This window comes from Vombatus ursinus, unplaced genomic scaffold, assembly GCF_900497805.2.
Source record: "Vombatus ursinus unplaced genomic scaffold, bare-nosed wombat genome assembly UNPS02014735.1, whole genome shotgun sequence".
NCBI lineage: Eukaryota > Metazoa > Chordata > Mammalia > Diprotodontia > Vombatidae > Vombatus > Vombatus ursinus.
In genome coordinates this window covers 2,814,069-2,830,220 of record NW_020954513.1, presented here as the reverse complement: position 1 = coordinate 2,830,220, position 16,152 = coordinate 2,814,069, and the positions used below count along the sequence as shown (strand labels likewise).

The following is a 16,152-nucleotide window of genomic DNA, read 5'->3' as shown; positions in this document are numbered from 1 at the left end:
TCCATTTTCCTTCCTCTCCTATTTTCACCCCTCCCATTTTCCTTCCCGTCCCATCCTCTCTTTTTTCCTTCCATCATCATCTTACATTTTCACCCCTTCCATTTTCCTTCTCCTCCCTTTCATCCCTCCCATTTTCCTTCCTCTCCTGTTTTCACCCCTCCCATTTTCCTTCCTCTCCCTTCCTTTACCCCTCCTATTTTCCTTCCTCTCTCCTTCACCCCTTCCATTTTTCTTCCCCTCCTGTCCTTCTCTCCCTTTTTCCTTCTATCTTCTTCCATTTTCACCCCTCCCATTTTCCTTCCCCTCCCTTCTTTTACCCCTTCCATTTTCCTTCCTCTCCCTTCCTTCACCCCTCCCATTTTCCTTCCTCTCCCTTCCTTCACCTCTCCCATTTTCCTTCCTCTCCCTTCCTTCACCCCTCCCTTCTTTTCCCCCTTCCATTTTCCTTCCTCTCCCTTCACCCCTCCCATTTTCCTTCCTCTCCCTTCCTTCACCCCTTCCATTTTCCTTTTGTGTTCACCCCTCCCATTTTCCTCCCTCTCCTATTTTCACCCCTCCTGTTTTCCTTCCTCTCCTCATTTCACCCCTCCCATTTTCCTTCTCCCACCTTCCTTCACTCCTCCCATTTTCCTTCCTCTCTTATTTTCACCCCTCCCATTTTCCTTCCTCTCCCTTCTTTTGTCCCTCCCATTTTTCTTCCTCTCCCTTCCTTCACTCTTTACATTTTCCTTCTTTCTTTTCCCATTTTCTTTTCTCTCCCTTATTGTACTTCTCCCATTTTCCTTCCCCTCCCTTCCTTCACCCCTCTCATTTTCCTTCCTCTCCCTTCTCTTCTTTTCTTCTCAATTCCCATCCTTTTTCTTTGAGTTTCATTCTCTTCCTTCCCTGCCCTCCTGGTGGCTCTAGGGCCCTGGCTCTGACTTCATATCAAACCATTTCTCTCTTCTTCCCCCCCCCCATTTCCAGGAACCTTGGTCTCCAGCCACCCTTCTTGCCCTCTGTGGCCCTCTCTTCCCATTGGGAGGGGTAATGTGTCTCTCCCTCCACTGCTTGGCCCATATCCTTTTGCTGCTCTTGGCTCTCAGTAGCTAAGAAGGCTCCTTCCTCAGCATCCTGGGCCACAACACACACATTGCCTCCTGCTTTTGCCAGTGAAGCTGGCTGAGGAACTGGAAAATCTACTGTAGAAAAGGATTTCTTTCACTTTTGCCCCAAGTGGGATTAGGTATCAGTAGCATTCTGCTTGGGGATTGGGCTTCAGGTCTTTTTTCCCCACCCCCTTCCTTTGGGGCCTCCCAAATAGAGAGGTATTTGGACCCTCCCGTTCATCCAAGGGAAACTGCCATGTGGCATTTCATAGGTCGAGTTTTTCTTTAAACTAGCCATGGGCAGCTCCACCCATCAAAATAACTAAAACCCAGTCTGTGCTAGGCTGATCGTTTTCTGACTGAAATTTGGCCCTCAGTTAACTCAGTGGGACTTTTTTTTCCTAATGAAAAATTGAGTTAACAAGGCATAGGTCTAACAAAGTTTCAGCTATCTTGGGTTAATGCTAGTATAAGTTTACCATTCTCCATTGTCGTTAATGGTGCTTCCATTTGCTACCACCCTCACAAACCATTTCTTCTATTCTTCTTGCCTAGTATAATTTCTGCCTCCAAGAGATGATCCAGATCCGAAACATAAACCAGACTGACATGTATTCCATGTGGAAAATTTTACTGAATTTTTCTTTCCTTTGTTTGCTATTTCAAGAGATAAATGAATGAGTTGGCATCAGGGGTTCAGAGCATCACAGGTGTAGAGCTGTATGGAACCTAAGACGTTATCTAGTTAGCCTAACCCTTTCATTTTAAAAATGAGGAAACTGAGGCCCAGGGAGCTACGGTCACACAAGGAGTAATGGGAAAAGGCAGGGCTCCAACCCAGATCCCCAGACTCAAGATCCAGTGCCATGGTGCTTCATTGCCTCATATAAATAGCTCTTAATAGCCTTAATTAGCATGATAGCAGCAATGAAGAAGGAATCATTTTCATTTCCTTTCTTTAAGCAAGATATCTTTTATACTTTGCTTGTGAGTAAGAGTCCAGTCTCTATGCACTCTACTGACATGCCTTTCAAATTTGTAGGTTAAAACAAAGCTGGAAGCTCCCCCCCCCAAAAAAAAAGATTCAGGGGGGTGGTGAGGTGTGGATTTTAAACCCCTTCATGGTTTACAGGTCTATCTTCCTGTGAATTTATCCTATAAAAGAAACATAAAGTTTTGTAGTCTGCTTTTTGACCCATAATCTTCATAATCCTCAAACCTGTATGGTTCATATGCCTCAGATTTCATAGGCTTATTCAGCACAAACACGGTTTTAAAGGATTAGCCCCCAAACTCCCTTTTATGCAAAATCAGAACTACTAGAAAATTTGGATAATTGGAGCTTTTTCTCTGCATTCTCTTCTTTATGAAAGAGAAATAGAGTAATAAAGTAATATCAGGGATTTACTCTGGAGAGACCTTTCTTGAGTATGTTTTAGGTCCACTGTATGCTTTTCTATCAACTGTGTCTGTAGCAACTGTGGTACAGTGGAAAGAGCTCTGACTCTGGGCCGGAGTCCAAACACTAGGGCTCAAATTTGGTCACTATCTTTCTGACCTTGGGCCAGTCCTTTCTCTTCCCTAGGCTTCAGTTTCCCCCTCTGTAAAATGAGGTTGGACTAGATGACCTCTGAGGTCCCTTTCAGTTCTAGATCGAGGAGCATATGTGTGACCTTGGACAAGTCTCTTTCCTTTCCTGGGCCTCAGTTTCCTCCTTTGTAAAATGAGAAAGCTGGAGTAGGTGGCTTCTTGGGTCCCATCTAAGATCCTATGAAATGATTCTTGGTGTTTATTTCTATATTGCTCTGGAGGTGCATTTGGAATCATGAGAATGACAGCTGTGTTTAGTATAGTTCAGCATCAGTTGTATTTTGCTATATCCTAATTCTTTGACAAATGATATTATACTTAAATATGGGAACTCTGTTAATCAGAATATTCAATTAGCCAGAAGTTTGTTTCCCCAAGCATTATTGTTAAATGCTGTATGTACCAAGCAAGCAGTCTGTTTTGGCCATTATGTTGTTTGTGAGAAATTGCTTGACATTGTGAAAGTTATCTTAAAATTAAGCAGGCTTTTCTGCCTTGGTTAATTTATTAAGAACATCTCTTCTGTACTGGTCTAAAACTGGTCCTAGGATGGTAGATGCTGGCTAGGGATAGGTTGTGAAATTAACAGTTGGTCTAGTGGGTGATGTGGATGAATCACTTTGCTAATAAGGGAAGAAGGGGAGCTTTTGAAAGGATTTTTCCCTTTCAAATCTGGGATTTCTTGATCATTTCAGGAGAAGAGGTAGGTTTATGACTTAAAAGGCTCATTCTGAATAATTCCAATGATTTATGTAAGAGTTACTTGAAATTGTTCCTGTTCTCAGCTGTCAACTAGATGTTGGTAGCAGTAGCTATGTTTGGTTCAGTTTCTGGCAGGAGTCTAAATAGTTTGAACAAGTAATTTTGTAACTGCAAATCCTAACCTCTGCTTAATTTTCAAGTGCCAACTCTCATTTACTTGGTTGGACCTAATGGAGCAATTTAATCCTTTCTGCATTTCTTTGGTAAGCCATTACTAGTCAAACTGTTAAATCCTCTCTGTGCATCTTGTTGTATCCTCATTTTTGCTTATGCTATTGACTGTCTTGGTATATTGAAAATGCTAAATTCCAGGCACGCTGGCAAATGCTAGGGTTATTGACTTTTGAACAGCTTAAACAAGAATTTTTAAAATCACAGTAGATTCTGGTTTTCCTTTAGAATATCTATCACCTTTTTTTCTTGTATATTGCTGGCTTGTAAATGCTGCTGAGAGAGAGAGAGAGAGAGAGAGAGTGTGTGTGTGTGTGTGTGTGTGTGTGCGTGTGCGTCTGTTTGTTCCAGGTCCCAGAATGGGAGCTACTCTAGGGCAAATGTCACAGTTTATGTGTATTTGTTTAGATGTGTGTCTCTTGTTTGAATTAGCAGTACATGGTAAATCACCATTTAAGACTGGACTGAGGACTTTTCAGAAGCTTTTTATTTGTTTTAAAGGAGAAGGGTTTCTAGCCAAAGCTATCCAGGTTTTAAAGTGCTCTGTCCTAAACCAACTCAAGAGTCACCCTACTTGGTGCAGACACCTTGCTTGTTACATTCCCAAGTACTTGAGCGAGTGAGGAGGCATGATAGAAAATGGAGGGGGACCAAAGGTTTGATCATTTGCACCAGTTTGAGATTTGTAGGCACTATGATTTGCTTTCCTGCAAAATTAAAAATACATAGCAATGAGTTCTGGAATACTGTCATCCGAGGTGATATTTGTGGTTTTCCTTGAATGGTAAAATTTTAAATACTGTGCCCAATGATTTCTGGCACTGGAGGGGTTGGGTTTCATTGGTAAGTAGCTTCAGAGGGACCTGCTGTTGGGAAAGGCGTCTTCTAACTTAGATGAGCAGTTTGGGCCCCTGGCGGTGGGGAGGGGGGGTAATGGGGCGCCCCCATCAACCTTGTAAGTCAAGATTAACTGCATCAAGTCTGCAATTGAAGAAGTGAAAATAATGCAAAAAGGCATTGAGAGGCATTCTTTTGAGCTACCAGAGGGAAATAGTTCATATACCTCCTCTGATCACTAGGTAATTATTCTTGTTAACTAGGTGCTAGGTAAGCTTTAAAAAACCATATTTATTGATCTCTTTTGTTTTTCCATTGCTTTCATTTCTAAATCTACCCTCCACTTTCCAGTTTGTAACAAAATTTATGAAAGAAAAGGGAGGGGAGAAGAGAGTAATTCCTTCAAATTACCCAATATATGCAACATTCCATACTTGGAGCTCCCCACCCCCACCCCATTCTGCAGAAAAAGGAGGGAAACTCATTCTCTCCTCTCTTTCAGGCCAACCTTGATCATTAGAATTACCAAATGTTAAACTTTAAGTAGCTTCTTATTAAAGGATGAAGAAACTGACTATATTTCCATCCTACACCAAGGTATATTTTTGTCTGGTTAGAATGGTTGGGTTTCATAGCAGAGGGAATAAAGTGGTTATAAATAATGGCACTGCTGGAAAAGAAAAAAATCAATGGGCAAATGTGTGGATGTTTCTGTAATGAGCATTTTTGTGTTATTTATGGATGTCACACATGGAATTGATCATTGCATTCTATGTTTGGATTTGGATGGACCTAAAGACCAATTTTGAGCTTGTGACTGTTTAAAGCCCCGGGTTCTGGTGGTGGATGTAAGTACAGTGAAGGCATTTCCTTTAGCTCTCTCCACTTGAAGTTGTCTAGGCTTTTCATATCTTCCTTTGCTTTAATTTGACTCTAAAATATTGGATTTGTAATTGATCCTACTATATAACTTGTCATGATTTTCCCAAGTTCAGATAGAGTAAATGTCCTATTTAATGTATCTATTTGGAGTAGATAGTGAAGTAACAGGTATGGAAATATGCCATGCCAATAGCTGCCAGTAGGCAGTGCTGGTGGGTTTTTATCAAAACCTTTTTTTTTTTCCTGGAAAAGCCAGAAACATTAATTTTGGGGGGGGGGGTGTTACTCAGAACCACCCTGAAGCACGGCTGGCACAGGGGAACCACTAACAGCCTGGTATAGAGGATGGTCTTTGCCAGATGGGGAACTTTAGGGTAGACAGCGATGTTTGGAGGTATCAGGAAAAGGACTTAAGCAGACTAGGGTCATATTCCTTTTAACTTTGGGAAGAACTATTCAGAAATGGAGTAGATAGACCTGAGCAAATGTCTTCGTAAGCTCTAAGGGATGGTTGTGGGCTTATTATCTGTGTACTGACTTCTCTGCTTTGCTTGGAAAAGGGGCTGTTGGGTCTGAGGAGCATACTATGCCAGAAATGACAAGTTCTCACCCTCATTCAAATTCAGCACCTGCACTTGCCATCCATTTAAAAAAATTCTCCCTAAATGGCACCATTGATTCCATGACACTCATGGGACCCCAAGGTAAGAGTGAGAAACAGTTACGAGTCAAAACCAAAACTCGTACGGATCCCTTGTCCTTTGAGCCGAAGGAGGCATGGCCATTTCAGAGACCCTCTTCACAGTTTTCCATGCATGGGGTATAACAGCTTACAATGGGAATAGCCCATTTAGAAGTTTTGGAGGTAGTTTAATTCTTACGTGTTTTAACATCACCTTTTATTACTTCAAACATAGGTATAGCCCACAATTGATGGAAAAAATTTTCAAGATGGCTGAAGGTATTGATATTGGGGAGATGCCTTCACATGAACTGGTATTGCCTAATGCTCCCAAAGCTCAAAAACGTCCCCCCTCGCCTTGTGCTGGTGAGTATATTTCCCTTTCCTCGATGTGTGATCTGAAGAAACCTGAGGTCTCTGCTTCATTTGGTAAAATGAGGGTGATACTTAATTCTTGTAAGTGTAAAAAATGGTTACTTTCAAACTTGGGATCTGAGAGTTGTTGGGTCTGTTATCCTTTCATTTATTAATAGTTTTATGGAGAATGGGCACTTAATAGAATAATAAGTATCCTAGATATCACTGAGGCCCATGGAATGGGATCCACTTTTATAAATAATTACTTAAACCAGATCCCTCAAGATAGAGTTTGCTCATGATGGCATGTGTGTGTGCCACACACACACACACATACACGCACACACACGATGCTCTTGCATTGTAGCGTGTGACCAGGGCCCTTTACTCAGGCCCTAGTCTGGGCAGAGCACTGTGCTGGGCTGGGCCGGGCTGGGCTAGGCTAGGCTAGGCTAGGGAATACCAAGTTTAGGTATGACAGGATTCCTGGCTTCAGAGGGCTTCCCCACTGCTGCCAACTTAGGTCAAGACCCCATTGCTTCTGGCCTTGATAATTTCAGTAGCTTTTCCTTAACTTCTTTCTGTGCCAGACCCCCTCCAGACCAGGCTGTCTATCACTTCCAGATTCATCTTCCTAATGGACTGCTCTAAATCACCTGACTGCTCAAAGACCTTCTGCCTGTCCAATTGAGTCCAGACTCTTTAGCCAGGCATTCACAATCCTCTGAACGGATCTGACCCCGGGCTCCTTTTCCAGCCTTATCTTTCTCTACTCCCCTTTTGCTCAAATTGCTTTTCACATCTTTGGTTCTGTTCCAGTTAAACTACTGCCCATTCCCCAGATGGGCACACCCTATGCTGCTCCTTCCAAATAGGCCCACCTGCTGGCCCCCTCAGGTACCCACTTGCTGCTTGCCCTGCTCTGATCTGCCTAGCCTGATAGATGTCACAGCTCCCGCCTCTGGACTTGAAGAGCATTTGCTTTCTACCTCCTTCATGCGCTTAGCTTCTTAAAATGATCTCTCTATATGTTTAGGCCATCTCCCTCACTCAATGGTCATTTCCTTGAAGGTCATTTCCTTGCTGGTTTGGCACTTTTGTATCTTCACACCACTCAACCCCTGACCCAGCACAGTGCCTTGCACAGATGAGGTAACAGTATTCGTGCACATATGTAAAGTATGATATACTATATACCTGTATCTATAGATATAGATCTTGGCAGTAAGTTCTTCTGTAGTTTTAACTTTGGCACCCTCATTTTCCTATTCCAGCCATATTATTCTTTTTTCTCCTGAAAAAAAAAAAATGGATTCTATTTCTGTATGATGGGTCAGGACCAAGGCATTCCTGAAAACAGACTTTAAGGCAGGGGTTAGAAATTGGCAGTTCTCTTAAGAACTCTATTAGGAAAACCATTTTCTTCATTATGATTAATTATAAGTGATAAAGAAGACTAGTGTTCCACACTTTTTCCCTTTGGGTGGACCTTTGATCTCCTTGATTTGGTGCTGCCCCCAACAAACACACAGATTGTAATCTCTTCTGTGCAGTTCTTGTCTGTGTCCTCCCAGGAGAATTTAATTTAGCCAATGCACTCACTGGAAGGCATCTTCTGGTTCTCTTAATATCTCCAGGGGACCAATATAGCTGTGGGATTCTCTCCATCTATTGTGTCTCATTCTCCTTAGACTGGCCCATCTTTGATACACACACACACCCTTGATACTGTTTTTATACCACTTGTATAAATCATTGGTGCAGCTTGCTTTCAACCTATCCTATTTAAAAATCAGCAGTTAAGTGAAATTACAATCTGCAATATTAAAATGCTTAAAATTGTTAGTGTTTTAGCTTTCTTTCATTAAAAAAAAAGCAATTTGAGTACATGGATGTGGTATGAAGTGCTCCTTATCCAGTAAGACTGGCCAAACAACTAATTAAGAGAAGAAAATTACTCATCCTAATTTCTAAAAAGCCATTTAAATGGACAAACTTAGCAGCTCCCAATAACTAATCCTGCTGATTTTTAAAAGATAACAGCCTAGAGTTTTTAAAAATGAACCTATTTCTTTAGCCTGCAAGTTGCTATGAAAATACAGATCTATATAGATTCTCTGGATGGGAAATTTGCCCCTAACTAATAAACCCTTATTACCTACATAGCCCTGGAATAGGAGAATTGGGGTAAAATGTATTAACTGAAAATTCTAGCTCTAGAATAATTTGAAGAAGGTACGAACATTTGGATCTTCTTGGCTCCCTGCTTTAGGTTGTACTGATCGGTTTGTCACCCCAGTAGACTCTGGGCTCCTTGAGAACTGGGACTTTGGCCTCTTCCAATATCTTCTGTGAAATAGGAGTTTTAACAGATGCTTGAATGGAAAGAACCAGAGCCGAGACTAGCTGTGTGGCCTTGGGGAAGCTCTGTAACCTTTCTGGGCCAAAAATTTCTTCATCTGTGAAAATGAAGGGATCTCTTTTCCAGCTCTTTAAACAACACCACAGATTGATTCTTTACTTTCCACATGTTGCTGAATTAGTCTTGAGGCAGAAAGAACAGAGTTAGAAGGCTTTGAACTTGGACACTGGACCCACTAGACACTATAGGATACAAAAGTATGTCTGTGAAGGTCGATTTGTTAATACCTGGAAAAAAATTCCATCAGATTTTTTCCTCATTGATATTTGACTTAAGACTGCTTATTTTTTCTTTATGAAATTGTAAAATGTAGCCATTCTACTGCTACCATCCCGCCCAGACCCTTGGTTAAATAAGATAGGAAGTGTCAAAGGAGAGAATAGGGTCACAAGGTCTCAAATATTACAACTTCTCTACTTTGAAAAAATGCCAATAAAATTTTGAATGGGAGTCTGGATCTCTTTGCCCAAGCCTAATAAAGTTAATATAATAAGATCATCTTAACTGTTTAATCCCATCCTGTCAGATGATAAATTCCTGGGTGCCAGTCAAATGGTTGTCTGTTTTAGGTAGCAGCAACCTAAATGAAAAAACGATTTGAATATCGATGGACGAGCCTGTCCCTTTCAAGTTTTCTCAGGGTTAGGGACAGTGGCCCCTTGATCTGTGTGTGTGCACAACGCATGTGGCTGTACCCAAATTTCTCATTGCCCGCTAGATATGTCCCCAGCCAGAAACAGTCTTTCCCTCTTCTTAACTGCCATGACATTTTATTTGTATGGCTCTGATAGTATACATTTTAGTTCACATTATAGGTATTTGTGTACATCTTCTCTCCTCTGGCAAGCTCCTTGAGGGCAGGATTCAACAGGTATTTATTAAGCTCTTTCCGTGTCACTGGGAATACAGAAATGAAATCGTCCTTGCCCTCAAGTAACTTCCATTCTACTTGAGGGAAAACAAACATGTACACAGATAAGTGAATATGAGAAATCTACAGATGAAATGACCAAATAGTTGGGGGTAAAGGACAAGGACAATGAAGGGACTCACAGAAGGCCTCTTGGAGGTGAGCCTTGAAGTTGCCCAAAGATGGAGATGAGGAGAGAGGAGAGCATTCCAGGTGTAGGGGCATGTACATGGAACAGTAAGTAGGCCGAGATGGCCAGAACGTTGGGTGGGGAGGAATATGGAATCATTCTGGAAAGATAGGTCAGAGCCAGATTGTGAGAGGCTTTAAATACTGATTTGAGGAAGAGGTTGCCATCTAAGCTTCTTGAGAAAGTCACATGGTCCGAACGGTGATTTAGGAATATCAGTTGGGCAGCCATGTGGAGAATTGATTGGAGTGGGGAAAGACTGGAGGCCATTATAGTAATGCATGCAGAGGGAATGTTGGGGCCTGAACTAGGGTGGTGGCCATGTGAGTGGACAGATGTGGAAGGCGAATCTGATGCAGGGGAAGTTGGGTGTGTGTGCTAATAAAGTGAGAAGGGGAATGACAACTCAAGAGTTGAAGATTCCCTTTCCCTCCCTCCCTCCCTCCCTCCCCACCTTGCTCCTTCCCTCCCTCCCCTCCCTCCCCACCCCCCCCCCCCCCCCCCCCCCCCCAATCAGCTTGCCCCAGCACTTCTCCAGGACGTGCTACTAGCAAGAAGGACAAAGAACTGAGGATCTCACTGCCAGCGAGCACCCAGCAAGAATGAAGAATAGGGAGAATTTTGCAGTGACCTGCATAGGGTATATATAATGTTTGTATTTCTGTCACAGCCAAGTGACTATGTCTGGTTTTTTGTGTCCCCATTAGCACCTGGCACAGTACTGTGCTCATAGTAGGTGATAAATCTTTGTGAAGTTAGACTGCCATTCAGCAGTGGGACTCCTGGCAGTCCTGCTGTGCCCCGGCCGAAGGCCTTCCCTACTCTTGGTTTTCTAGCTGCTAAAGACTTTGTGGGCCCTGGAGAACACAGACCACAAGGCTTGGGGGAGGGGTGGGGTGGAGAGGTGGGGATGCTGAGGCACAACTACCAAGATGGGTGAATGTTATGAAGAAAACCCAGACCAAGGATGGTGAGAGGAGGGTTGAAAAGTTGGTGATAATAAGAGCCAACATTCCTAGGTCACTCTTAAGGTATATAAAGCACTTACCATTTATTACTGCATTTGATCTATACAACCATCCTGTGAGGTAGGTACTGCAGATATTTTTTAGCCATTTTAATATACTTTACTGTAAATACCAAATTCCCTTACAAGGTATATATATCCACTGCGCACACACCCCCCCCCAACAATTAAACAACTGGTAAATCTCACATCACTTTGCACTTTTGTAGCTATTGACAGAAAGGTTATAGCCTATAACTTTGATGACACGATACCAATATCGTCTGTTAACATTTGACCCAAGGTGGTTGTTTTGTTTTGCTTTTTAATGTTGACTTTCACGTTACTTTGGGTGATGTTGTTCCCATTTTACAGGTGAGGAATCTGAGGCTTAGAGAGGCTAAGTGACTTTCCCAAGGTCACACAGCTAGTAAATGTCAGAGGCAGGATTCAAACCCAGTTCTCTTCTGACTCCTAAGGCCAGTGTTCTTTCCACTCCACCAAACTGCCTCTCTACTGGACTCTGAATTACCAGCATCTTGGAGTCTTCATCAGAGGCAAAAGGGAATGATTCCAATTGGGGAGAAGAGGGGGCCAGCCTGGTGGGACTGTGCTCAGGTTGGGCAAGCCGTAGGCTGGAAGAAGCTGAACATGATGAAACACATGCTATTTTGCTTCCAGCAGCTCCAGGGAGTAGGCTTCTAGGAACTAGAGCAGATCCAGTCCCCTCCCTTGCCCCTCACATGGGGTGACAGTGTGCACCCTGAAAGAATGAAATGATAATCTGTTGGGAAAGGGCAAAGCTGCCACTGAGGGGTGGGGGTTGAGCAGAGAACAAGGATACTGGAGACAGATTTTTGCCCAAGGGTTAGTCAGACATAAGCTATAATATATATACAGGAAGAAATTTTCCTGTTTGGAGCCACTCATTAATTAAGCCATTCATTAATCTGATTCAGTCTTGGGACAATTAGGTTCTTCAAAATAAGGTCTTCTGAAAAGTTAATCGATACAAGTTTGTTCCAAATGTGTGCAGGATGTACAGGTAAAATATGGTAATAGAAAATCTTGAGAGTGATTAAGATAAAACATTAAATGGTACATCTTGAATGCTCCTCTCTGGAGGATTGGGGAGAAAACCAGAATGAGAAGGCCAGAAGGAGTTATAATCTAAATTGGTGGTAGAAAGACTCAGATCAAAGAAACCATGGAGCCTTCAAAGTCAAAAAAAGAATGTATTTCATTGATTTGGGGGCACATAGATCAGACTTACTGTATATTGAATTTTATATCAAGTGATAGCCCTTCATTAACCAGCATCACAGAGATCAAACATGAAAAATGAATACTTGTCCCTATAAAAATGACCCAAAATCTAGAGTATACTCCATCTTCTTATGTTAATTCTGTACACTCCCCCAGGGATTTAAAGGGGTGGGGGTGGGGGGGGGTGTCACCTTATTCCTCTCAGCCCAGGCAGATGAGTCTTACAAGTTAACTCCCTTTTTATAGTCCAAATAATATCTCCTTCTATGCCTAAATGAATGGCCTTCCCTAGTGAAAAGGTGACATCACCTTTCTAGGCCAGAGATACAGCACTCCAATATTTTACACTAAAATTCTTTATACCGGTGAATAACCACTGGGGTCTCCTTTCTTTATGCTTTAACATTCCTTCTATGTCAAACCATGATTGGGTACATGGTACACTGTTGTCATTATTTCATTGGCTTCTGGAGGTGCATAGTATTAAGACCCATGATACATATATATATATATATTTTTTTTTTAGTCCATTATTAATAGTGCATCTTTTGTTACCGTTTGACAACCATTTGTTATCTTGGCTATAGTATGTTCACCCCCTCCAGGCCTCACCACTAAATTCTACTTATTATAAATATGGTAATCATAGAATGTCAAAACTGGAAGAGCCCTTAAACAATTTAGTCCAGCCCTCTTATTTGCCCAGTACGGGTTATGCCGTTAAGCCTAATGGCAGAGCACTCAGCCAGAATCCAGGATCCAGGTGTCTGTCTGTCTGTCTCTCTCTATTTTTTTTTTTTTTTTTTTGCTGCTGCTAGGCAATGTGACTTGCCCAGGGTCACACAGCTAGTAAGTGTCAACTGTCTGAGGCCGTATTTGAACTCGGGTCCTTCTGACTCCAGGGCCGGTGCTGTATCCACTGTGCCACCTACCTGCCCCCCAGATCTCTTAACATCCAGTCTAATGTTCCTTTAATTGCCCTCCATGTACAGGACTCTTAATTGGAACTATGAAATGTCATGTTTAGTGGTCTAGATTCTGGATTGGAGGACAGTAGGCTGTGACTTTTTTTTTTTCCCTTAAGATCAAACCAGGTTTGGAAATTTGGATCTTTTGTATTTTGCCACTGCCGTCATATAATACAAAGCAGAAACTAGAAGGCCTACGGTTGGGGATGCTAAAGAGGTATGGGTTGGTACAGGGTTCCTACCAACTTCTGATGGTCTATGTTTTTTAGTACTGCCTGGGCTGAGATGATGGGAGTGGCTTATTTAGCAACTGAGGTATAGTGAGATTTTCTTTAACTTGGGTAAACATTTTTATTCTATTTTAATAGTGATAAGTGCCTCTTTAGATCAGTGATTTTTTTTTCTCCCTTCAATCTTGTTGCATTCTCCCTATACAGGAAAATTAAATTGACATGTGCAACACTGTATTACCTTTTCCCTGGAGGTAAGGCAAGTATTGTCAGCTGTGGAACTAAAAACCTTTTTTGAATAGTCTATTAATGAAACATCCATCTCTTAATCCAAAAATGTGTTAAAAGTTGAAAAACCTGAAATAAGCTATTGAAGATTCTATTTTGAATCACAACTAACTGTAGTATGGTGTTTGGGGAATGATATTTGAACCTTTTCTTTTCTTTAACTATAAATTTCACTCATTCCATAGGTCAAATCCCTCCCAAAAAGCAAGCTGCTTCCAGACTCCAGGTGAAACCTCGTTTTGAACCTGTACACTTTGTAGCTAGTAGTAATAAAGATGAAAGAATGGAAGATCCTTCAGACACTAAAACACAGCAAGCGGACTCTACCGCCACACCATTAGACACCTACCAAGATGATGTTAACAACAGTTCCCAAGATCAAAAGTCTCAGTATTCTGAAACAAGTTGTGATCTCACTAATAACCAGACTGCAACAACCAGCATGTTATCAGCTAGTGTGAACACTGCCCCAAGTGCTACATCCCATCCTCCTCCATCCTCTCAGTCAGCTGCTGTGGCTTCCCCCTCTGCAAAATTTTCAGAATCAGAAGTAGCTGGGAAGCAAGAGTTTATTGAAAGACTTTCTGCAGTTATTTGCAAGAGCCTTTCAGGGATGAATCTTGGAGCTGATAAAATTAATTATACATACATGTTAACTCGTTGCATTCAGGCATGTAAGACAAATCCTGAGTATATATATGCTTCTTTAAAAGAAATCCCCCCTGTTGACATCCCCAGAAGTAAAAAACTTTTAATTGATGGCTTTGCTTGTGAAGTTAGATGCCAGAGTATCTACCTGACTACAGGTTATGCTGGCAGCAAAAATGGTTCTAGGGATCGAGCTACTGAACAGGCCATAAAGCTCTTGCAGAAATCTGTTGAGGTTAGAGTAATTAAGAGGAAATTCAAACACATTTATCAAGATGACCTCGTGGTATGTCAGATTGGTGTATCATCATATGATTTTCCTCCAGCCCTAAAAGCCCCAGAAGATCTCTCTGTCAAGAATGGGGCAGAGCAGTCAGACTCTGCTTCCAGTTCCAAACATTGGACCAATTTTGTCCTCATAGAAAATGCAAACGATGCTATTGGAATCCTAAACAATTCTGCTTCATTCAACAAAATGATAATTGAATACAAGCATGAGATGATGCCAAATCGCACATGGCGCTGTCAGGTGTTTTTGCAAGGGCACTGCTTAGCTGAAGGTTATGGAAGCAAAAAAGTAAGCAAACATGCAGCTGCTTCTAAAGCATTGAAAATTCTTCAAAAAACACAATCTGATACCCCAGTTGTCCAAGCTACACAGGTTCAAACAGTAGGCTATTCACCTAAGGGATCTGGAAACAAAGATTTAAAGGATCTTGTAATTTATGAGAACTCTTCAAACCCTGTATGCACACTAAACGATACAGCTCAGTTCAACAAAATGACTGTCAAGTATGTTTTTGAAAGGCTGATAGACTCAAGGTGGAAATGCAAGGTGATTCTGGAGAATGAATTCATCACAGAAGCAGTTGGGGTGAAAAAATTTGTCAAGCATGCGGCTGCAGAAGAAGCTGTGAAAATCCTTAAAAAGACACAGCCAACTGTCATTAACAACCTGAAGAAAGGTACCATTGAGGATGTGATCTCAAGAAATGAGATTCGAGGTCGCTCAGCAGAAGAAGCTTATAAACAAGAAATCAAAGAGGATAACATTGGGAATCGGCTTTTAAGAAAAATGGGTTGGACAGGGGGTGGGTTAGGGAAATGTGGGGAGGGTATCCGTGAGCCCATCTCAGTCAAAGAACAGCATAAACGGGAAGGGCTTGGGCTTGATGTAGAGAGAGGAAATAAAATTGCCAAGAAAGATATTGAACAGATCATCAGAAATTATGCACGGTCAGATAGCCACACTGATTTAACTTTTTCTACAGAGCTTACCAATGATGAACGGAAACAAATACATCAAATTGCCCAGAAGTATGGTCTTAGGAGCAAATCTCATGGAATAGGCCGTGAAAGATATTTGGTGGTAGGTAGAAAAAGGCGTAAGGAAGATTTATTAGATCAGCTCAAACAGGAAGGCCACGTTGGACATTATGAACTTGTTATGCCTCAAGCAGATTGAGACCAAAATGATCATGTAAACACTTGCTAACATTTTGTGAAATAAATTAGAAAGAAATGTTGCATTTTCTGGTTGTAGAAAATATTCATTCTAAAGTGTTGTAAAACTTTGCTCTTTTTACTTATGCTTTTGTAGGAAGGCTCTCGTTCAAGTTGTACTAGTATATAGTCCAGAAGACAAAATTGTCCTCAATGTCATTGATGTTGCTAGTTATTTTATATTGTGATGTGATCATGTGATAATAAAAATGCACCCAAATGTACCCCTTCCTTTTGAAGTATACCTTGTATTTTGCCCTAAAAGAATTTTTAATTTGTTTAAAGAGCAAAGTGATTTGGAGTAAATGTGTTAATGGTAACAACTACAATAAAACTACAACTGTCAACAATA

The 16,152-nt window shown here is 41.5% G+C and overlaps 1 protein-coding gene across 3 annotated transcripts in view; it reads left to right on the top strand.

Annotated features, from left to right (window-relative positions):
* The window catches only part of NKRF (NFKB repressing factor), a 17,348-nt gene extending 1,196 nt beyond the window's left edge, over positions 1 to 16,152 (top strand). Inside the window, exons 2-4 of one of the 3 annotated variants that reach the window (XM_027861395.1) lie at positions 6,248 to 6,378; positions 10,409 to 10,531; positions 13,835 to 13,917. In XM_027861395.1, coding sequence (XP_027717196.1) covers positions 6,248 to 6,378; positions 10,409 to 10,497 — 220 coding nt within the window. In that variant the 3' untranslated portion in view covers positions 10,498 to 10,531; positions 13,835 to 13,917. Of the gene's footprint in view, positions 1 to 6,247; positions 6,379 to 8,641; positions 9,242 to 10,408; positions 10,532 to 13,834 lie in introns of those variants that run through there. The other 2 variants (XM_027861394.1, XM_027861396.1) reach the window with 2 other exon arrangements.